Below are 18471 nucleotides of genomic sequence, written 5' to 3' on the forward strand. Positions count from 1 at the left end.
TGTGTGTGAGAGTGTGTGAGTGTGTCTGTGTGTGTAAGAGTGTGTGTGTGTGTGAGAGTGTGTGTGTGAGTGTGTCTGTGTGTGAGTGTGTGTGTGTGTGCGCGTGTCTGTGTGTGAGTGTGTCTGTGTGTGTAAGTGAGTGTGTGTGTGTGTGTATGTGTGTGTGAGAGTGTGTCTGTGTGTGAGTGTGTGTGTGTGTGCGTGTCTGTGTGTGAGTGTGTCTGTGTGTGTAAGTGAGTGTGTGTGTGTGTGTATGTGTGTGTGAGAGTGTGTGAGTGTGTCTGTGTGTGTAAGTGAGTGTGTGTGTGTGTGTGTGTGTGTGTGTGTGTGTGAGAGTGTGTGTGTCTGTGTGTGAGTGTGTCTGTGTGTGAGTGTGTCTGTGTGTGAGTGTGTCTGTGTGTGTAAGTGAGTGTGTGTGTGTGTGTATGTGTGTGTGAGAGTGTGTGTGTGTGTGAGAGTGTGTGAGTGTGTCTGTGTGTGTAAGAGTGTGTGTGTGTGTGAGAGTGTGTGTGTGTGTCTGTGTGTGTAAGTGAGTGTGTGTGTGTGTGTGTGTGTGTGTGTGTGTGAGAGTGTGTGTGTCTGTGTGTGAGTGTGTCTGTGTGTGTAAGTGAGTGTGTGTGTGTGTGTGTGCGTGTGTATGCGTGTGTGTGTGAGAGTGTGTGTGTCTGTGTGTGAGTGTGTCTGTGTGTGAGTGTGTCTGTGTGTGTAAGTGAGTGTGCGTGTGTGTGTGTGTGTAAGTGAGTGTGTGTGTGTCCTAAACCAACAGACAGAATCCCGTCTGTCCGTCTGTCCGTCTGCACACAGACAGACTGCTTTCATTTCCTGTCTGACATTCTTTGTAGATTCTTTGATATCCGCAGTAAATAGAAAAAGGAAACTTCTGCAGCTCGACCTCCTGCAGGGTTGCTTTTAGTACCTGAGCAGGTGAGCGACAGAGAGTCTGGTCATTTTAATAACTCTCATTGATCATCATCAGTAAACTGATTGATAATTAACGTCACTAATAGGTCTGTAAACCACATACTGTTCCATAACTCACCTGGTTAGATTGTATTAAAGCTTAAAGTTTGCATTATTAGGGGCGTGGCCTCTTTGACTGACAGGTGGATGGTGACACAGGTGTCTGTAGCTGCTGGGCTTTACCCGAACTGGACCTCTTGACCATTTTAATGACCAATAAGCGGCTCCTGTGAGGTTACTATAGTAACAGACCGTCCAGGAAGGCTGAGCGGAAGCTTTGGTGAAGTTTGATTTTATTTGGATGTTACTGAGCTGTGATTAGCAGGTATCTGTGCAGGTGTGATACACCTGTGCAGTGTGTGAGCGCAGACTGACGCTCAGGTTAAATACTCAGTGTGTGAACTAAAGGTGGCCTTCAGGGTTGCTCACGTGATTTGATTTTTAAATAAATCAATTAATCCACCTGGTTATATAACAAATATATAATATCAACACCAATAATAATAATAATAATATTAATAACAATAATAACCATCATCATCATAATAGTAGTAGGTTTTTTGTTATTAAATACTTTGGAAAAACTCTGACGTCACCCACACCTGTCTCTGATCGCGTGACGTCTGTCGGCAGAGTACTGAGCAGCAGGTGAGCCTGGTCACCTGGGTGAAGGTCACTCACCTTCTCCCCGTGCACGGCCGCACTCAGGCAGCTCCAGAGGACCAGCAGCGGGAGGATCCTGCGCCTCCGGGCGGCCAGAGGCTCCATGCAGGCGGGCGGGCAGCTGCCTCCAGCCGCGACGGCTCGGCTCGGCTCGGCTCGGGTCGGGTCGGATCCCAGATTGTGCTCAGGTCCGCTTCAGTCCAGAAGAGGGTCCTCGCACCTGCCGGAGCCCGGACACAGCAGCTGCTCTCGGATGGAAGCTCAGCCCGATGACACAGGAGCCAACACAGTCACACTCAGCACGAGACTTCCGCCGTGACCTTCAAAATAAAACCTTGGCCCTGAAGGAAATCTGGTCACAGCTCCATCCTTTTATTAAGAAATCTTCGTGGTGGTTGAGTTTGTTCCTGGTGGGAAAACATTTGTAATTTTAAAGTTTCTGCTCTCAGACAAAAATCACGCGTTTTATTAATATGAGAGAAAAGAAAAGCATAAAAACTGTATTTCAGGGTTTCTCTCAGATGAAAGATCAAAAACAAGAAAGGAGGTGGCGGTTAAAGAGCACGTTCACACAGGATCGGCTGATGACAGTGAATAAACAGGTGATGCTGAAAGGAAGGAGACCTGTGATGGTGGAGGAGCAGGTGTAGCTGATGCAGAGGCAGCATCCTCTCAGCTTTGAGGACAACGCGCCTGGAAGACTGGAGACCTGAAACAAGTGCTTCACAAAGCCAAGAAAGCCTCAGGTGTGAGGAGGGGGGAGGAGCTGCGAGTGCAGCACCTGAGGGTGAAGCTGAGGAGCTGCAGGCACTCCTGCACGAGCTGTGCACGAGAAAGCTCACGTGAATAATAAATGAGCTAAACTGGCGCGAATTTCAGGATTAAGACAGATTTGATTTCATCAAAGTGAAGCAGAAAGCTCAGGTGTGTCAGCAGGCTGTTAGCGTGCAGCTGTCTACACACCTGGACGGAGCAGCACCGCACGCAGGCGCAGGGTGCCGGAAGTGCTGTTGTTGCTGTGCGCTGCAGCTTGACCTGTCTGCTGTGTGTGAGCTCCTGCGAAGTTGTGCTCAGGTTTGCAGCGACATGAAAAGCGCGTGAAGCTCCGGACAGTGACAGCTTCAGGTAGGAAAACTCACGTGACCGTTTGGTTGGGTATCGGGCTGCCGATCGATCACCGTCAGCTGATTATGGTTAGTCAGCTGTTAATTAGCCGCCTATTAGAGTCTGAATGTCTGAGCACATCATCCAGGTAAATAACGTTAATGAGGAGAAGTACTCGAGTACTTTTACTCTGTGGTGATTTATACTTGAAGTTCGGTGAGGATACTTCCTTAAGTCTGCACGCACCAAACCGCGGTGCACTATGAGCATTAAAGTCCACGTGCTTCTGCGTTAATTGTTAATTAGCGGATTTGGCGCAGATGCCGATTCATGTGCTTTAAACGTGTAGCTGTGAAGGGATCGATGGGGCTGATCTAGATCGTTTACTTTAAGCAGATTTCGCCCCGGCTGTGGCAGGTCCCCCTTCCCTGGGTGGTGGTTCTGGGCTCAGCCTGAGGGACCCGGTCTGGAGAATCAGAACTGGACTTTCCCTAAACATGCTGTTCCTTTCACAAGATCCATTTATCAGACTGAAAATACCATAAAGACAATCCATCAAATATTAAAACACATTTCTGTTTTACAGTATGTGCAAAAACAGGACTTGTGTATAGACTGTATGTAAAAGATGGCAGCGGAACACTACGTCCACATGTACAGGATATTTTTGTAAACAGAGATTTTCTGTTTTTGTTTTGTTTTTTAAATCCCAAACTTGAAAAACAAAGTGAAACGCTGTCAAGAACATGCCAAAGCAACAGGTGGTGATATAATCCTAACTGTGTAGAAATGTTGGCCAATCAGAAGTCTAGAAGCCTGGGAGGGAAAGCGTAAACAAAGATGGCGCATAGAAGCAGTCGTTGTAAACAGAGGGACAGTAACTGTATGTAAGAGTGTGAGGTTAAAAGCAGCAGTGTTTTGTCTGTATCAATGCAGAAATTCAATGATGTGAAACAGTAACGCGTCGCACACCTTTGATGCTTCGTGACTAAATCTCTGTTTTCCTCGTCCACACGTAAACACAAAAACAGAGTTTTTAAAAATCTCAGTTTTCAATGATCCAAAACATCGTTTACGTTTGGACAAAGGCCCAAACGCAGAGAAGAGGCTGCGATTTGAAAAATACCCGTGTGCTCAAAGCTAATCACTGAGGTTAGCATCACTGGGGAGGCTCACCGGAGTCATGTGATGATCATCATTTCTGAGTTTGCTGGATTTTACTTATTTCACATGTTTCACAAGAGCTGAGAAATGATCACAAAATGAAAGCAGCTGTAAATTTGTCTTTTTCTGTGTCTGAGTTTTCATTTTTGAACTGCAGCACACACAAAGACATTTCAAACTGTCTTTTAGTTACTTCCTGTTTTACTTTGAAGGTTTACTTCCTCCCTTTGCTTCCTTTCCCTTTCTGGTCGTTCACCCTGTCCCATGAACCTTCTGTCTGTGGTCGTTCTCAGTTTCTGATGATACTTTTTGTTTTTCTCCTGCTTCGTTTTGCAGTTTTTGTCTTTTGAAACGTTTGAATGACACTTCTGAACAGAGTTTAAACTGAACAGCTGTTCGTGCTGCTAGCATGACGAACAGCTGTTCGTGCTGCTAGCATGACGAGCAGCTGTTCGTGCTGCTAGCATGACGAGCAGCTGTTCGTGCTGCTAGCATGACGAGCAGCTGTTCGTGCTGCTAGCATGACGCGCAGCTGTACGTGATGCTAGCATGACGAGCAGCTGTTCGTGCTGCTAGCATGACGAGCAGCTGTTCCTGCTGCTAGCATGACGAACAGCTGTTCGTGCTGCTAGCATGACGAACAGCTGTTCGTGCTGCTAGCATGACGCCCAGCTGTTCGTGCTGCTAGCATGACGAACAGCTGTTCGTGCTGCTAGCATGACGAGCAGCTGTTCGTGCTGCTAGCATGACGAGCAGCTGTTCGTGCTGCTAGCATGACGCCCAGCTGTACGTGATGCTAGCATGACGAGCAGCTGTTCGTGCTGCTAGCATGACGAGCAGCTGTTCCTGCTGCTAGCATGACGAACAGCTGTTCCTGCTGCTAGCATGACGAACAGCTGTTCCTGCTGCTAGCATGACGAACAGCTGTTCGTGCTGCTAGCAGGACGAACAGCTGTTCGTGCTGCTAGCATCACGCCGTGGAGCTCGAAGCTCCGAGGCTGCTGTTAGCTACGAGCCTCCTGCAGGAACACGGTGACTGACACGGATCGTTCCTGCTGTCTGGCTCTGTGAGCGGGCGCTGCAGCAGCTTGGTTCGGTCGGGCTGTAGCAGGCGGAGGTTACTGAAACCCTCAGTTTCAGAGGCAAGAGCTGATGGAGCTCATGATGCTGTTAGAGCAACTTTCATCACATTAAATATGCATCACAGAAGCTCCTGAACACCTGCAACAAATACAACATCATAGTCATAGCAGCCAATCAGGGAGCAGTAAGAGGCTGACAGGTTCTAGAGACACAGCTCTCTGATTGGCTGACTTCCAGACACACCTGCTGCTGCTCTTAGCATCAGCATCCTCTAAAGAACATGACTGTGGGGAGCGTGGGCTGCTGTCCATGTGCAGTTCAAACACAAAGTTTAGAAGTCCTGATTGGCTGTCCAAGCAGGAAGTTACTCACAAACAGACACAGCTAAGAGGCCTGTACCAGGAAGTGAGTTTAACACACCTGGGATATCTTCCTGGTGTCTGGATTCACTCAAACTAACGAAGCAGGTTATCAGCTCACTAAGTTAATAACCAGCTTCATGTGAGCTTCACATGAAAGGGGTGAGGGTTAGGGTTAATATTACATCATTATTATTATTACGACTTTTATTCTGACGGCTTGATCCTGGTCAGGTGTGTGTGGTTTCACCTTCATCATCTTCAGCCTCAGTTTGTCTTTGTTCCTGCAGGACGACCAACAGCGTCGGAGTGTCCTCACAGGCCGAGAACCGCCTGGAGGTGGAGTCAGAGTGTAGCAGGAGGGACTTCCTCTGAGCCGAAGGCAATATGCTGCTGACTTCCTGCTCTGATGCCTGTGGTCTCAATCTGCTCTGGTAAATAAAACCGCACACGTGAACACGTCTGTTAAGTTTACGTTTCCATGACTGAATCTTTTGCTGACAGTCTGGTCTTTGGTAACATGACACTAAATTCTTTTACGATGAAGATGAGTTCATGTGCAAACAGCAGCACAACCCATGCAACACCTGTAACAATGTTACAGTGACAAAAGACACCGACTCTACAGTCCCAATAGCTGCAGTTCCTCTGGCATCCAGCAGAGGCAGCAGTGAGTCAGTCCCCATAGACTCACATGTTAAAACTGTACAGCAGAAATAAACATGACTGCAGCCTGATACACAAACTGTTTGTCTCTGTGGATAATGTCCTCCTTCATAACACCTGTACAGTAGAAGAATGTTTTTAGGGTTCACCTGGTTAATATGTAAGAAGGTTTAAAGTTTAGGGGCGTGGCCTCTTTGGCTGACAGGTGGATGGTGACACAGGTGTTTGGATCTGCTAGCTGTCTGCTAGGCTTCACCTCAGCTAACTGGAGTTGCTGACATGTTACACACGTCTGTAACTCTGTGTTTGGGTGATGCACGTGCTCAGATGCGAGGTACGGATGCCTGGATTAAGTTTAAGCACACTACATCTTGCTCCACCTCATCACCCTCTTTTAACTATAGATTACAAACCATAGACTATTTTCTTCATACGAACTGTGGTGCGTTTTACATCTTAGCTTATAAACCAAGTCTCACCGTACATCAGGGGTGTCCAACTCCAGGCCTCGAGGGCCGGTGTCCTGCAGGTTTTAGATGTGTCCTTGATCCAACACAGCTGATTTAAATGGATAAATGACCTCCTCAACATATCTTGAAGTTCTCCAGATTCCTGGTAATGAACTAATCATTTGATTCAGGTGTGTTGACCCAGGGTGAGATCTAAAACCTGCAGGACACCGGCCCTCGAGGCCTGGAGTTGCCCACCCCTGCCGTACAGTTTCGTAGTGTTGGTGGGAACCCTGAGTGTGGGTGCATTTCATAGTTTAATAGCTGCTGCCTGTTTAAGCTGGTTGGGGCTTTATGCATCACTGTGGATCAACGTTTTTTATCATTCCTTTGCGTTCATGTTTCACCTGTGTCCTCTCTCCTTCAGGTGCCTCCTGATCGTACTCAAAGCCCTGCCAGCAGCTCTCGGGGTGAGTCCACCTCTGCCTTTATAAGCCCTTTCAGTCTGGTCCAGCAAACGTTGGCCACCAGCCAATCACAGCTTGTTGTCTTTCACTAGTGTGTGATGTCATCAAATCGAGTCAGCTGAAACAAGTTTTCTGTCCATTAGTTTGTTTCCATGGTTAAAGTATCTCTGCTCTTATTGGTCAAATCGCAGACCACAGCGTGGAAGTTGTCATATGATGTAAAGATGAATCATTGGTGGGATGACATCATCAGATGTCCTGGCCAATAGTCGGGCTGTGCTGTCGTGTTTAAATTTCCCTCCAGCTGTGAAATGACGATCTCACAGCTGTGCTTCTGTATCCAGGTGCAGACAGACTGTTTTATTCTGCTGTTTGCAGGAAATACACGGCTTCACATAATTTCACTTCCTTTTGTCTTTTTACATGATCACTGTGCTTTCTCAACCTCTGCTTGTTGTTCTGATGAGTCCGACCTGTATGCTGCCACTGGGCCTTTCTGGTCTTCGGTACTGGTATTTTAATTTGATGCAAATTTTGATGTGGAGCTTCGGGACAGTGATGCATTACAGGTGTTACAGAGTTCAGGTTTGAGTCCTGCGTCAGATGCAGGGAGCAACAGAACCTCTGATAGCCTCCATTGCTGTCTGTCATCGCAGGCATCATAAATGTGCTCTCACATATTGTGCTGTCTAATGACACATTCTGTCCTTTGCCTCAGTACCTGCAGCCTCACTCAGCACACAGGAGTTAGACTGATGCATGTAGTTTAAGTAATACTGAAGCCTTTCTGCAGATGAATCCTGAGCACTCGGATGGAGCTCAGGGTTCATCCACCAAGCAGCCACCTCCACTCTGGGCTTCTCCTTGAAGCCTGAGTCCTACAGTCTTCTCAGAGAGAGGACGAATCTCACGTTCCATCCTCGCTTGTTTCTGAATCAGATTCTGAAATCGGACTTCTTTAACGGTGACGACTCATCCTGGTGCTCACAGAGGAGCTGAAGCTTCTCTGTACACCACGATCCACCTCACAATAACCAAAGAAACACAAGCTTCTGCCAACCAGCAGTAAACAGCTGGTGAAATCACAGTCAGTCGCACCTGGCATCAGATTGGTGCCGTCTGCTTTTGTTAGCTAAGGCTCCGCCCACAGAGCCAGGAGACATGAAAACACCGTTTAAACAGCGCTGACCAGGAACTGTAGAATGACTTTCTCTGCCGTGAGCTAATCCACTGAAACTACTAACATCTAAAACAAGCTGCTGTTCTCGAATGAAGCTTCTTCCCACATCGTTTCATCTCGTTACCTTTTTCCAGGGTTGTCCGCACATGAGCTTTGCTCTGACGGGTCATTTTATTTCTGTTATATCATCTGTCAGAGAGAATGATGTCATCCACAGACAACAAACTAATGGTCAATCTGTCTCTATTCATTTGAAAACTAGCTACCTCCAGTGCTTTGCTACCAGCAGGCGTCCCGGCCGGCTCACTGTGGCAGTGTGTGAGGCTCTAGTCCTGCAGTCTGATGGGTCTTAGTGATTATATTTCTGGTGTAGCAGGTGGAGAACAGCTTCATGTCCACTTTGCTAACCGCACTGTGACTGCAGACAATAATAATGGCTAATGTTGCTAACTGAAGGTGGAGGAACACGAGACAGGAAAGTGACTGAGGAGACAGCTGATTATAGTCACTCCTGCCGATACTGCAACACTGAACTAAACGGTGCTTCTGCAACCAACAGTTATTTTTATTATGGAGCAATCACCCGATTAATTTATTTATTTTAGTCAAAAACGCCATCAGAGCGTCAGCCGATCGCCCAAACTGCCATAGTTCATCAGTAACATGTAAATCTATGAAATACAGAAAGGCACTCGATACAGAGCAAAGCTGATCCCATATTACTGAAACCAATCAAACGGTGCTGACATCAACATAACTGCAGATATATCAGCGTCCCAGGAGTCGGTGCGTCCTCGTCAGATATGACAAAAAACAAAAACCAGCTTTGAAGCAGTGAATGTTTTTCTTCTTGAAGGATTTGAAACAGTTGGTAGTGTTTTGTTTACCAGCCTGACGATGAATCGTTTAATCATGTCTGATGAAGGTTAAGTCTCGGCCTCGCTGGAGGACTTGGGCTCAGTGTAGGATTAGTGAGCAGAGGATCCACAAAGTCAGCAGCCCCGGATCAGACCTGATGAAAACAAAAGTGATGGTTTACATTTTACAAGCTGGTTTTTCTTTTTAATGCAAAACTACCAGTGACAGATGATCTGACTGTAGCAGGTTTGTTGGTGTCTACAGTTTGTGTGTTCTTAACATGCGGAAACTCCACAAAAAGAGGGAATATTATCTAAACCCAATGACCTGGCAGGACGCTAACAGCGTCAGGTGTTTGGTGGATCCTTCACAGATGGTCTGCAGGCTGAAGACGAGATGGGCCATCTGACCCTGAGGGGTGCATAGCCCCATGAAGCTAATAGTCATTTGTGTTTCGTGCAGTAAATGACAGCAGCGGTCGCTGCAGCTTTAACAAGTCTCACGTCTCCTGAACAATCCCAGCTAATTGTTCTTTAGCAGCTGTCCAGACTCGATGGTTTTCTTGCATAGACCTCGGTCTTCAGTTCACCGCACAGATTTTCAGTGGGATTGAAGTCAGGGCTCAGTGACGTTCACTTTGGTTTTCTGGATGTTGTTCTTCACCTGGAGCAACGTCTGTTTTGGACGTTGATGGCACAGTTGTGTGCACATCAGTCTGAAGTTGTTCTGTACCGTGTAACTTTGTATGTTCATACTTCTGTAATTGTATGCAAATAGAAACGAGGCATGTTGCCCAGTTGGCAACGAGCATGTTTAGAAATGCTACGTTTAAAAATTCCTGACTGTTAGAGAACAGTAAGTGACAAACTTTAAATTTCATAATAATTTGTCCTCATCTGTATGTAAACAACACTGGACTGAGCTCAGGGTCTGATTGTTCAGGTCCTCTGGAGTCCCTCAGGGATCAGACCTGGATCCTCAGATGTTGTAGAGATGGAGACTGTTTTCTTTACCCTGCCTGTCACGTTGAGGTCACCAGGTTCAGTCTGTCTGGGAACAGCAGCAACGCCGGCCAATCAGCGGCCGGGATTTCTGGTCAGCCAGTCAGTCCCTTCATCTCGGTACCCCAGACAGAGGGATGGTGATTAATGGAAGACGCTGGAAGCTGGTTTGAGTACAGCCGGAGTGCTGATGAAGAGGTGATGTGAGTGCAGAGAGTCATGACAGCGTAAGTAGTGATAGTGCAGCATAAATGGAGGTGGATGGAAGGATGATGGTTTGGGAGTCCTGACAGCAGATAAAGTGATAGCAGTCACATTCCTGCTGATAGCCACGCCTCACTGATAACCTCGTTTACACAACGCTGCAGGAATGCGGCTGCTAACACAAACACTGCTGCCTGCTGAGAAACTCGCTGTCTGGGGCCCACAGAGGAAAAAAAACACACTGGCTACATCAACAGGGACACTCGGTGTGGGATGTGTGAAGAGGAACATCCTGGATCAGGTCCTACTGTTCTGCCCGATGACCCCTCAGAGCACAGCCACATCAGTGCATTTGTGTTTAATCTTTCAGTACGAAGTGCAATCAAACATCGGGGTGTTTGTAGGATTTCTGCATGGGATTTCACAGGAGGACAGGAGTCTGTGAATAGACAGACACTTTATTGATCCCACAGCGAATAGTGTCGTGGAGAAAGTGTCAGACGAGATCGTGGGTTTGAAGCTGTGAATTGAAGGGTCGATGCTGGATGTCATCAGTGTGTATGCCCTACAGGTTGGAGATCAGGTAGAAGACAAAGACACATAGAGAGTGGTGGTAGTGGAGGTGGGGTTGGGGGTGATTTCAATGGACAGGTGAACAGGGCTGATGAAAAGCTGTTGTGTAGGTGTGGTGTTAAGGAGAGGCATGCAGGAGGGCAGTATGTTTATTTACACAGCGCCAAACAACAGTCGCCTCAAGGCGCTTTATATTGTAAGGCAGACCCTACAATAATACATACAGAGAAAACCCAACAGTCATATGACCCTCTATGAGCAGCACTTTGGCGACAGTGGGAAGGAAAAACTCCCTTTTAACAGGAAGAAACCTCCAGCAGAACCAGGCTCATGGAGGGGCGGGGCCATCTGCTGCAAACTGAAGGAGTGTCACGGTGTCTTTTTGGATCAGAGAAAGATCAGAGAAAGCAGGTGATTGGTTGCTGAGAGAGGAACTGTGCTACTGCATTAGGAAGTAGATGAGGGTGCTGCAGTATGAGGACAGAGAGACAGAGGTGAGGCGTGAGGGACAGATGGGTCGACCAGTAAGTTCAGAATCCGTGGACTATGATGTTTGCAGATGACACTGTGATCTGTAGTGAGAGCAGAGAGCAGTTGGAGGAGATCCTGCAGAGAAGAGGAACGAAAGAAGACGGAATACATGTGTCTGAATGAGACGGAGACAGAAGGAGAGGCAAAGACGAAGGAGCAGAGGGTCAACAAAGCAAGGGACTGAGCTGAAGTTACAGAGCTGAAGCTGTTCAGATGTTCACTGGGTCTGTCAAGGGGGAGTCGGAGAGCCTGAGATGGTTTGCACATGTGGATATGATAGACCTGCCAGGCAGGAGGAAAAGAGAAGATTGATGGATGTGGTGAAGAGGGTTGGTGTGACAGAGGGGGATTCTGGGACATGGTGACCTCTAAAGGCAGCAGCTAGAAGAAGATGAATGAAAGCATGTCAGAGTGTAAATACTAGCCTGTGCCGTCCAAGGTGTCCAGGATGGTAACGTCTGTTCTGTCTGCAGGACAGAAAAACAGGACATGCAGGTCTTTTTGTCTTTATGACATGCGCTGTGCGACTAACTGATTTGTGTCACTGGCTTTCATAAATGAAGAAAACTCGACATTCAAGGCTTCTTCAAAGAGTGATGCCAAAGTGATGCCATATAAGGACAGTGAGGTGAAAAACAATCAGGCAGCTGGGCATGAAACTACCTAAAGGCGATTTGACTGAATGGTGTCGACCTGTGTTCATTTTGTCAAGGAAGAAATCCAGAAGGTCGCAGCGTTGGCTCAGGTAGCAGTGACAGAAGTATTATTCAGTCTGTTTGGTTTGTGCGTATTGTTTGTGATGAGGTCGCCTTTCAGTCTTATTTATGTTCTGGTTGTGTTCGTCCTGTCAATAAAAATCACAAATTAGAAAACAGAAAAGCAAACTGCAGCGTGCAGTTGACCGCTTGTGTTTGTAACTAGAGGACAGCGAGGACCAGAAAAAGCCCGAAATACAAAAAAATTAATTTAAAGCAGGACCAAGTTACAATATCACAAATACTCTGTTATTTTACTGAACACGTGTACATAAACAGTATTTGTGGAATATTGAAACATTAATATTCTTGAAACGTACAGATTGTTTTCACGACCTTGTGCTGGTTACTATGCAACCCTGACAATATATACAAGTACAGCTATTCATCTGCACATGTCCCCTAATATCTGTTATAAATAACAACAAAGTAGCTTACATGAGTGGATTTATGCACACGCAGCGCTACACTGTAGAAGAGCAGCTATTGGTCAAGTCCAAGAATCGGCCAATCATAGAGCCAATAGCATCAACCCTATTTTCTCAAACAGGCACAGAGACTGTCAGTCTGAGGCTTTAAGAGCACATGTAACCTGACAAACACATGTGTTTAAGAGTCTGGTATGAGGGCCTGTCAGTGAGGCGTCTGAGGGCAGCACCACATCCCCCACTCACCTGTTGGAGCACCAATCACCGTGAAAGCCTCAGTCGCTGTCCGTGGTCCTGAAATTCCAGCAGTTTATTTTGAGTGCAATTAAAGTTTATTAAGGAAAAAAATGTGTTTCTAAAGTTTATTGACGTAAACCCATTGATTAGACCGACGTCCGTCTAAAGTGGGGTGGGGTCCAAAGTCGATATTGTCATCCCACCGTTCTCACCATCCCCAGCCATCCTGCTTTAAACCTCAGGGCTGTGAAATCCATGCCTCAGCCACGCTGAGATGAACCCGGAGTCTTGTTGCTGTTGTTGTTGTGTCTCTGCTTTGGGTTGGAGGCTCCGTTGAGTTCGTCGAGTAAATGTAGAATCGGGTGTCTTATTTAACACATCTTCATCTGACGCTCCAAATAAGCTGACGCGAGACTCTAAATCTGTGCCAGCTGTGAGCAGCTTTCTGTGAGACTAAATCATTTTCTGACAAACCTCAGGGTGATCCTTTTTTTAAAGGATGGACCAGATTGTAGATTTGCCACTGCAAACATGTTTATGGATTCTTGTTAGCGTCTCTGTGGAACTCATTTAAAGTGCCGCAGTCGAGTTAAACACATGAATCAAACAATATTGGATCTTTTGTTTTCTTGTAGGTCTAAATTTCAGTATAAAGCACCTTGAAGCAACTGTTGTTGTGATTTGGTGCCACATAAATAAATAAATAAATGAATTGAACTGAATTCATTTTCTATGGATTAATGAGGGAATGATCATCATCTGTGTCCATGATACTACTCGATTACTTTTGAGCCTTTGAATGGGGAGCTGTGTATAAAATGACTGCAGCTCCTAAAATAATATTGCAATACTTCTTTTTTCAGACCTTCAGTGTGAAAGTCTGCATGTTTTTGATTAGTTTCCTGTGTGTACAGAGGCGAAATGACCAAAGCAACCATGTAGCTGGCTAAATGGACCTGACTGTGCTGTAAAACTCTGAATCCACCTGAGACTGGTTTGCCAGAGGTTGTGTTCCCATTGCTCAAAGTTCATATTGCTGCTCTGCAGTCAGGATAGTTTTTGTTTGAATTTGAGCTCGATTTCAAACCATGTAGTTTAATAAAAAGTGCACAGGTTGGTCACAGAGCGATTTATTAAGATCAATGTGATTATTTTTATAGGTGCACTTGTACTGCTTCAATGGTTATGTCACAGAGGTTACACGTTTATTGACACGTTTGTTTACACGTCTAACTGTGAGCACACAGGTCGTGTCTGTAAATGCACTGGAACATGAGCCTCTGGCTTGTTCTAGAGTTTAAATCTCTTTTCTGTCATATCAATCTGAACATCTGAACATCTGTTCTCATTGAAAGAATCGGTCAAGAAAAATTGGAGCGTGATTGTCGCTGACGTGATCTGATAAACACACACACAGTCAGCTGTCTGCTTCCTGAGAATCTCAGATGCTTGTCTTTCTGTCTGACTTGTGTTTACATTCCTCACTGTCTGAACAGAAAATAAAAACAGTGCTGCGGTCGGAGCATCGATAGACAGAAACCAAGTCTAAAAGCACACATCAGGTTGAGTCCTTTCATTCTAACAAATACTATGTTACTGACTTAGACCCAGTTGACCAATGTCAGTTTAACTCTTTATTTATTCAAGCAAAACTTGAACTCAGGTAAGCTCCACTGCGAATATTTCAACACAGGGCCTGAGCAGGGGGGCGGCTCCCTGGTTGTACCGGGGCTCCCTGGGTCAGCTTCATTCTGTTGAGTGTTCAATGCTCACGATGCACCAAGATTCGGTTCTACGGTTTTTATGAGCTGTCCAGGTTATGAAGGCATCCTCCTGTAACCAGCGCCTCCGCTCCTCAGCTAGCTCTCAGTTAACAGCATCGTAATCCTGATGTGTGGCTTCTGTGTTTAAGCCAAGAAGACGGAGTAGAGCAGAGACAATGTGAAACTTGAGACCACAAGCTGAAGAGGTTCAGTTTGATGGGACACACAGCTGAGCGCAGAGACAGGAACTCCCAAAGGCTTAATTGCATCATCTAGTTGCTCTTTTACACACTGGAGTCTGTAAAGGCTTGGAAAGGTAAGAGGTCCTGGAAAAACTGAGCTAAGCATGGAAGTAGGGAGTTGCAAGCGAGGATGCGAGTCTTGTAAGTTCCGCCCACCAGTAACCCCACATTTACTGATGGGCACAAACACCAAGGATGGCCCCAAAAATACAGACCTTCACTTCAGCCTTCCTCTGCCATTCTTCAGCCGTCCAGCTGCACGTTCTTCCAGATGTTTACCAGAAGCGGCTGATGGAAATGAGGGGATAAGGTAACTAATGACGGGTTTAGTTGTGCCCTTTCTGGCTCACTCACGCAGTATTCATCAAGTTTAACTACCAACAAAATCAGGGAGATCATCACAAGAAGCTACAGCAAGTAGCGTTTAAGAAGTACTAGAAGAAAAGATGAGAAGAGGACAAATCAGTCTAAATGCTGCAGAGTGACGAGGTGATGACAGAAGAGTGACGCTGAGTGGATGCTTCAGCTGGGCTTTTGAATCCGTAGATGATGAAGATGAGAGACAGATGTGCTGGATGAAACTGTCGTCGGCTGTGATATGCTAACAGCAGGTCCCTCCCAGCCTAAAACAACAGGAAGGAATCCACGCTGCTGGAGCCTCTGCTGGACGTCACAGGAACTGCATCTTTTTCAGGACTGGAGATTAATACTTTCAGACGCTACACAAAGCTGCAGGTACAAGATGAACCAGATTATTCCTTCCTTCCTGCCTCTGAAGCCTGGTTTATGTTGTTGCTCTCATGAATGGCTGTGCCTCGACTCCTGTAACCTGGTGCGTGACACGGTCAGCATAAACACGAGTGCTGCTCTTTGTTGGTCTTTACTGCATCTACAGTGATTACAGTGATAAACCAGCACGGGAGCTCAGAGGTTCTCAGACTGTGTTGAGAGAGATGCTGCGACAGGCTGAGAATCGGAGAGAAAAACGATTCCTTTGCTTCATGTTTCAAACCAAAGGCCGCTGACCTCAGACGTGATGTCACAGCTCTGAGTGCTGGCGTCAGCTGAGCTGAGGTGATGTCTTATTATGATACGGTGATGTCATGTAATATTGTTGTTCTCTTTTTTCCAGGGTGACCTGTCTGAGCCATGTGGTGGGCGGGACTGCTCCACCTGTCAGTGTTTCCCAGCCAAGGGAGCAAGGGTGAGACTCCGCCCACTAACTCTGACACACACGAACAGCAGCGAACCACAGCGCAGCTGCACGTGCTTCAGTGTCAACAAACCTCAGACTCCTTCAGTGGCAGCTCAGGACACACACACACACACACACACACACACACACACACACACACACAGTGAAATGAGGAGCTGTTTGAGGAGTGCTGGTGTTAAATTACCAGCTGTTTACCTTAAACTGACTCAGCAGATTACTCACACACATGCATGTTTTCATCACTTCAGAGGACTTGCTTGAATTTCTTTGCACTTAACTGAACCTTGAACCTGAGTTTTCACCCTAAGTTTATTATTGCCAACAGGGAGCATGTCCCCGCAGGTCAGTTATCCCAGCCCGGGATAGCGTTGTGCTGTAACTGCTGTTAGAGCTCGTGGTCGTCAGGACTGAGGCTCGTTTGTACGTTATGATGAATTAATTCAAACCGCTGATGTAACATCACATGACAATCAGCCGATCAAGTTAACAACAGCAATAAGAACAACATGTATATGTCCAGCTTCACACTGACCTCCTGTGTGTGTGTGTGTGCGCGTGTGTGTGTGTTTGTACAGCTGGGGGCAGTAGACAGGCAGAGAGGATTGTGGGAAGGCATCTGTCCCAGTGATTTCACGCTGAGCGGTTTAAGAGAAAGGAGGATGGAGAGAGGACTAACAGAGATCACAGCTGTCACATCTCATCACACACACTCACAGACACACACACTCACACACACTCACACACTCACACTCACAGACACACACACCCACACCCTCACAGACACACACACTCACACACACACACACACACACACCCACACCCACACACACACACACTCACAGACACACACACTCACACTCACACACCCACACCCACACACACACACACACTCACAGACACACACACTCACACACACTCACACACACACACACTCACACACACACACCCACACCCACACACACACACACTCACAGACACACACACTCACACACACTCACACCCACACACACACACACACCCACACACACACTCCTCGTGCCTATGGTACGACAACTTTTCTTCGTGCCCCTGGTACTCTGCGCAGAAACACTTTGCCACACACACACACACACACACTCCTCGTGCCTATGGTACGACAACTTTTCTTCGTGCCCCTGGTACTCTGCGCAGAAACACTTTGCCACACACACACACACACACACTCCTCGTGCCTATGGTACGACAACTTTTCTTCGTGCCCCTGGTACTTTGCGCAGAAACACTTTGCCACACACACACACTCCTCGTGCCTATGGTACGACAACTTTTCTTCGTGCCCCTGGTACACTGCGTAGAAGCACTTTGCCACACACACACATACACATACACACACACAGACACACATACACACACACAGACACACATACACACACACACACAGACACACATACACACACACTCACAGACACACACACAGACACACACACACACAGACACACACACTCACAGACACACACTCACAGACACACACACAGACACACACACACACAGACACACACACACACACTCACAGACACACACTCACAGACACACACACACACATACACACACACTCACAGACACACACACAGACACACACACACACAGACACACACACTCACAGACACACACTCACAGACACACACACAGACACACACACACACACACACACACACTCACAGACACACACACACAGACACACACACACACACACACAGACACACACTCTCAGACACACACACACACTCACAGACACACACTCACAGACACACACAGACACACACACACACTCACAGACACACACTCACAGACACACACACACACTCACAGACACACACACACTCACAGACACACACTCACAGACGCACACACACACAGACACACACACACTCACACACACACACACAGGATCGACGGATTCACCCAAACCAATCGGTTTTGATTATAAACACAGATGTATCAATAAGTTTGTATTGGTGGATCTGATCAGTGATCACTGGTCCGATAACATCAGGGATCATAAACATCTCGATGTTGGAGACAGACAGAGCTCTAACTAACACTGGGACACTGGATACAGGGGAGTTTTAGTCAAGGCGTCAAACTTCATTTGTACATCAGGTAAAAATGGAACCAACTGTATGATGTGTGCAGATCATGTGAGTCATTACAGTCACTACAAAACTCTCTGGTCACTGTTGTGACCAAAAACACTCTGATTATGGTCACTGTTGCAACACCTGATCCACTACAGTTACATTACTGTGATGCAGCTCTGCAGCCAGATCATGCGATAAACACACTGACCTCCTCCTCACCTGCCCAGGTGACTCGGTCTGTACATGCTCACCATGTGTTCTTCTTGGCTTTTATGCTTGTTTTGCTCTCGTAAGGCCTCATTACCTCACAGATATTCATGTTTCCTCAGCCGGGAAACTACACACCTCTGAACGAATGACCTAGTTTCAGAAAAGCATTGATTTGGTTTAGTTTCTGTTGTCATCACATGGCCCAAACGGAGCCTTGTAGTTAAAGTGGATCTCCTGGTCC

General features: G+C 46.7%; 2 protein-coding genes across 2 annotated transcripts in view; one reads left to right on the forward strand and one right to left on the reverse strand.

Moving 5' to 3' along the window:
- The window catches only part of col4a3 (collagen, type IV, alpha 3), a 46146-nt gene extending 43817 nt beyond the window's left edge, over positions 1 to 2329 (reverse strand). The window contains exons 1-2 of the mRNA XM_084951401.1: positions 2248 to 2329; positions 1642 to 2030 (exon numbers count right to left, since the gene is read on the reverse strand). Coding sequence (XP_084807527.1) covers positions 1642 to 1728 — 87 coding nt within the window. The 5' untranslated portion in view covers positions 1729 to 2030; positions 2248 to 2329. The remainder of the gene's footprint in view (positions 1 to 1641; positions 2031 to 2247) is intronic.
- Positions 2330 to 2399: 70 nt separating this feature from the next.
- col4a4 (collagen, type IV, alpha 4) overlaps positions 2400 to 18471 on the forward strand; it is a 57876-nt gene continuing 41804 nt past the window's right edge. The window contains exons 1-4 of the mRNA XM_084951402.1: positions 2400 to 2748; positions 5624 to 5767; positions 6876 to 6918; positions 15820 to 15891. Coding sequence (XP_084807528.1) covers positions 5721 to 5767; positions 6876 to 6918; positions 15820 to 15891 — 162 coding nt within the window. The 5' untranslated portion in view covers positions 2400 to 2748; positions 5624 to 5720. The remainder of the gene's footprint in view (positions 2749 to 5623; positions 5768 to 6875; positions 6919 to 15819; positions 15892 to 18471) is intronic.

The sequence above is a fragment of the Perissodus microlepis genome, chromosome 14, assembly GCF_051167445.1.
Source record: "Perissodus microlepis isolate ML-2025 ecotype Zambia chromosome 14, ASM5116744v1, whole genome shotgun sequence".
Taxonomy (NCBI): domain Eukaryota; kingdom Metazoa; phylum Chordata; class Actinopteri; order Cichliformes; family Cichlidae; genus Perissodus; species Perissodus microlepis.